The 5,725-nt window shown below is 35.6% G+C and overlaps 1 protein-coding gene across 1 annotated transcript; it reads right to left on the reverse strand.

Moving 5' to 3' along the window:
• Positions 1–1,702: 1,702 nt before the first annotated feature.
• On the reverse strand, positions 1,703–2,224 carry LOC149235017 (uncharacterized). The gene has a single exon (XM_089368434.1). It carries the CDS (start codon positions 2,222–2,224, stop codon positions 1,703–1,705), a length of 522 nt encoding a protein of 173 aa, XP_089224560.1.
• Positions 2,225–5,725: the final 3,501 nt, after the last annotated feature.

The raw sequence follows: 5,725 nt of genomic DNA on the forward strand, positions 1-5,725 counted from the left end.
TGTGTGCCTGAAGTGTAGGAACGTTTAACACCACTCTGGGAGTGACCTCCATTTTGGGTCTGCACGGTCCTTTTTGTTTATTGTTCTTAGTACCCTGACTTTTGTCTTCTTCTTCTTTGTCTTTAGTGCTGACATTTTCCTTGGGTCTACCCCCCTCTGTTTCCTTTTCATTGTTGCTCTGTTCCTCTTCTTCCAAATCTCTGACTTTGCCAAGAGGGGACTTACCTTTATTAGCAACCACAGTTTTGTAGGAGGGAGGGGAGCTCCCTCCCCTACTTGTTTCCATTAGAAGCAGGCCCTGAATCTCTTCAAACTCCGGCGACGCGGTTTTCCTGCTTGCAACTGTTCCGCAGTTCGCGCCCTCTAAATCGCCCCCCTCCGACCTCTTCAGTCCCGTGAAATATTTCCTGAGCCTTGTTCTTCGCTGGAGTGAATCTCAAAGATGGCCCAATCCCTCTTTTATTTTATGGATAACAAACCGAAAAAGTAATTTATTATATACTGAGTTTTCAACTTGTATGATGCTGACGTCATTCATTTGAATTTGAATCTAATATTCTCTGAGAATCTCAAAGTAGCCACGTGTGATTTTTGTGATGCAACTATATCAGATTCTTCTGTATATCTTTTGTGCCGACCATTGTTTTAAGTATTCCAAAACAGCACGAGTCTCTTTTAAAATCAGTTTTTAAAAAGAAACGATATGAAATATGTTCCGCGGTATATAACTGAATCTTGGAAGTTGCATATAAGTAAAGATAAAAGGGATAAAGGGTAAAGCAAGGTTTATAATAAAAAAATTAAAATTTATATAATATATATATTTTTATAGGATGAACTTGTATTGAACCTTGGAAGTTGCATATAAGTAAAGACAAAAGGGATAAAGGGGAAAACAATGTTTATAATAAAAAAATTAAAGAAGTTGCATATAAGTAAAGATAAAAGGGCTAAAGGGGAAAGCTAGGTTTATAATAAAAAATTAAAATTTATATATACATTTTTTTAGAAAATTTATGTGATTTTTGGGGAAAATTTTAAGAAAAATATTTAATCAGATTTATCAATAATCTTATTTATAAATAAATTTTATTTTATTTTTATGTATATTTAAAATAATATATAATTTTCTTTTTAAATTAATAGTTTTAAATAAAATAATTATTATATAAATATTAAATAAATAACATTTCTAAATATATAAAAAAAGTGCTTTCTTTATTGTTAAATATAAAATTGATGCACTTCTTGTTTGCACATAATATAACCAAAAAAACTCTAATAAAAATTAATTAACTTTATACCATTGATGTTATATGCATGATATTGCATGCTTGCATATTTTAAATATATTCTAACTCTTAAAAAGAAAAAATCGTTGAGTCTTATACTAGCAAATAACTTTATAGGACTGTTGTTTTTTTTCAGCGCAAAAAAAAAGCTATATATTTGTATTATATTCATCATAGGAAAAATGTACAGCAATATTTCTATAGGAACCATCAGATATGGTTGAAAGAATTGGTTCAAAGTCCCATATGAGAAAAGATACAAAAATAAGCTATATTTTTTTCTGCAACATATAGATCATATTAGGGTCGAAATCGGTCCTATGAGACAAAATTATATGGAAGTTTTTCAAAAAGGAAGTCAATATATTGGGAAACAGAGACATACCAGATAGTCATCAAAATATTGAATTTTAAGTACCCGGAATGTGTAAGTCCTGGATCTGATAAGAGATGTTGTCCACCGTTAACTGCATCCTCCAGGTGCCTTGTGGAATAGATAGGCCCATTTTTGATAGAGCATCTGCCTTCCCGTTTTTGTCCCTGGTGATGTGAGCAATTGAGTAGTCCCTCCTGCAGCTCCATAAATCCTCTATCCTGTTCAGCCAACCGGAAAGATTGATGTTTTTTATGGTATGTTTTGACTGTACATGATCGATGATGACTTTCGAATCTCCAAATATTTGAATCTTTTGTATGTCAAGAAAGTCACAAAGATAAAGAAGACCAGCGAGGGCCATAGCTTCTGCTTTGTTGTTGGATCCGGCACCTCCATTCCAATGAATCTCGTAAGCTTGACCAGCTTCTGGAATGATGAATACTCCGCAGGCGCATGTACCATGTTGAGCAGCTCCGTCGAAAAATGCACGTGGAATATTTGTAGGTTCCGGAACCTGTGGACACCTTCCTTTTCTGACTTTGGATTGGTGAGGCATTCCAAGCGCATTGTATAGGCAAAGGATAGATTCAAAAACCGTTGAAAGTGATTCTCTTTTGGATTTGAAGATCGACCCGTTTCGCCATTTCCATATGGTCTAGATAGTTATAAATGGAATGGGCCTCCAATCAATGATCATGTTACTCCATCCTTTGAACGCCTCAGAAATGGAAGGGTAAGAGGTGTAGGTATAGCCAAAGTGTGCAGCAAGATTCCTCCATATCATCTGTGATTGTGGGCAAAGGAGAAAGATGTGTAAGTTGTTCTCAGCGTTAGATCTACATAGAGGGCATATGGCGTGCCCGCAATAATTACGTTTTTGTAGATTATCCCATGTAAAGTTCCTGTTGTAAAAAACCAACCATGCAAATAAAATGATTTTTAAAGGACAACCCGTTTTCCAAATAAACGCTGGAAAGATGTTATCCTTTTGTTCATATATTGTTGTTACATGCACATATTTTAAATATATTATAATTCCGTTCAAAAGAACATAATAGTCTCCTCCTAATTGCGAAGTTCTGCCAAAATTAAATTTTTTTGAAAGCGTGTGGTATTCCAAAGCCGGTGTTATTTCAAATTTTGAGGAAGGTTTGGTATGATTGGCATTTGGAAAGCAGTAGTTATTTATTAGTCCCTGCCATCTGGCAATGGGCAGGGACTATAGTAATCGAACAGCCTTGCTTTAGCATTAGTTTCCAGTTTTAGTCCGCTGTTATTCGGTGATTATTATAAAGTTTCCAAACGTGCTGTGCGGGGATGTGCCGAGATAACCAAAGTCTTATTTGGAGCTGAAGCTTTGCCATCTTATTTGGCCTCTTCCCGAGGCGGAAGAGGCTGGAGCATAGCCTAAATTGCTTTTTACGTCCTGTTCATTATCACTGACCGTCAACGGTCTCATGTTAATGTTAACATTAATTTGTAAACATTAAATGTCTATAGTGATATGTCTGTTACTATATATCATGTATGAGAAACAAGACATGTCATTGCAGCTTCCGTGTCAAATTTGCAGCTTGCATGAGAACCCAATGGTGCATGCTTGACAGTTGTTGTTCGCTTGATCTGGGTCTCTGTGGTTAATATTCGAGCTGAGGGGCTTGATTCGCCGTCGATAATGCAAAAGTCGATCAATCGTTCTCTGCAACAACAACTCTCTGCAACAGCTATGCAACAACAACTCTCTGCAACAGCTCTCGGTTTCAGGCCACCAAAAATCTGTAAGGGAGGATTTCAAAGGGAAAACTGACTGTAATTTTTCATTGATAAAATATAAAACATTTGGAATAGCAGTTTCACATTATATAATTTTTTGTATGTAAATCCGTGTTTTGTCTGATGCATTTAAAACGAATCAAATATGCCTAGCCTAGTATATTTGAACTTTTTTCTATAAACCGTGAATATTTTTCGGCGAAATGAAGTAGCATTCAAAATTTATTTTCTTGAAAAGTGGTCAAATAGCCATGAATGCGATATTGCTGCTGGTAATCCTACCTACTGCCTAGTTAAATTTTTCCAAGCTTATGCATAAAGTTGCAAAATATGGCCACGCGTTGCAGCACCAGCGGTAGCGACCACGCCATCGACATAATCTATGGGCAAGGGACCGTTGGACAACATGAATCAGAAGAGTGTTCTTCCATTTTCGCAGAAGACTGCGACATCGATGGCGAGGTATCAAAAACTCGAGATCTCATGGCGATTTTCAGAGAACAGCTCCGCGAGTTACTGGAGGTATATCAGTAATAAGCCTCTTTTTTCACATTCGCTTTTTTCTTCACATTTTTGTTATAAATGGTACATGGCTGAATAATAACTAGTATGGATCTATTTTAAATTTTAATATGAGTATAGATCTAATTTTTTCATTAGGCTACTAACAACTATAAAATGGAGCTTCTCTTTATAATTATTTGACAACTACATTAAAAAAAATACAATTTTTGCTCTAATTTTAATTTTTAATATTGGGAATAGTTATTTGATAGTTATCTTAGGATACACAATTTCATTTGTAAGATAAGATAGTTTTTCTTTATCATTATTTCACGGTTGGATTTTATAAAAAATTACCTATTCTACTTTAATTTAATTTGAAGATAATGTTTACAACATTGATATGTATGTTTGTTATTATTCATATGATAGTACAGTGTTGTACTTCAGAAAACTCAGGGCATCCAAAAAAAAAGTGTAGAGCATCTAAAATGCTATAGTTATCTTATAGTTTGACAGGAATCAGGGCATCTAGGGTTCAGAAAACTGGGAGCATCTTAAAAAGGCTAGAGCATTTAAAATTCTATAGCTATCTTATAGTTTGACAGAAATCAGGGCATCTAGGGCATTTAAAATTCTATAGCTATCTTATAGTTTGACTGAAATCAGAAAGATAAATCTGCATCTAATATAATTAAAATGAATTTGCATTAATTTTTTATAACTCAGACAGGTTTTAATTTCTAAATAAAGCGCGCACCTCCCTGGTACATCGTCATCTCCATCGTCCAGGTTAATTAATCAGTTTCAGCCTTTCGACCGACTATCTCGCAAAACTAAGAGATCGCACAAACCTTATCGCCAGTTTTTTCTCAGCCTACATTGCTAACGACTTTGATATTTCTTCATGTAGATTTTTTTTGCTGTACAGACCAACATAAATTAAAATCCTGTAATGGTACTAGCAGCAAGTACAAGATCAATATCATGTCAGAATATTACCGAGAGAATTTAGTCTATCTATACATATCAGCAGATAATTTAGTCTCAAAGCAGAAAAATAATCTCTGCATGTTTATTTCTTGTGCGACTGTAGATCAAATAAGATGACATGGAGACGAAGAGGATCCCACAACACATGAGCACACAAATGCTGAAGCAGTCAAGGAAAGAAAAATTCATCAACCAAACCTGGAGAAAGGCAGTACTATATGACAAACAGAGATGCAAATCTTTACATTCTGATAGAAACGAAAGCTGTGCAAGTTCAACCAGCGACCTGGAGGCAGAAACAACTTTCAGGTTTCACTATGGTGGCACAAAGAGTACAAAAACTCGGGCTCTGAGATGTGTATTTCATAGAAGCAGGAGTCCGTGAAAGAACATGAGTCCTATCAGCATGTTACCAGGAAGGAGGAAAACAAGAAACAATGGTAAGAATGTATCCCCTTTAAGCTCCTTTGAAAATTACAGAGAGGACAATATTAGATGCAGGAGTAGGATACCTTCGATATGGAGCCCGAGATGCACGAGTAGCAGATGGAGTAGCACCAGTACGATGAAGGGCAAATCCTGAATATCCAGACGCAAAAACGCAGGGCAGGCAAGCTTAAACAAGCGTTGTTGTTGCGATTTTCATGAGCTGGTGTTTTTAGGATTTTAATTTTCTCTTACCACGTGCTGGTCTTCTTCAGAGACGTGAAGACAAGTTTTATTTTCATGTGACATGTTTCATTTTCCTTACGCATGTTTACAGGTTTCGTTTTCTATGGGCATGCCA

The sequence above is a fragment of the Pinus tabuliformis genome, chromosome 8, assembly GCF_031772625.1.
Source record: "Pinus tabuliformis cultivar Carrire ecotype Pingquan chromosome 8, CPIR1, whole genome shotgun sequence".
Taxonomy (NCBI): domain Eukaryota; kingdom Viridiplantae; phylum Streptophyta; class Pinopsida; order Pinales; family Pinaceae; genus Pinus; species Pinus tabuliformis.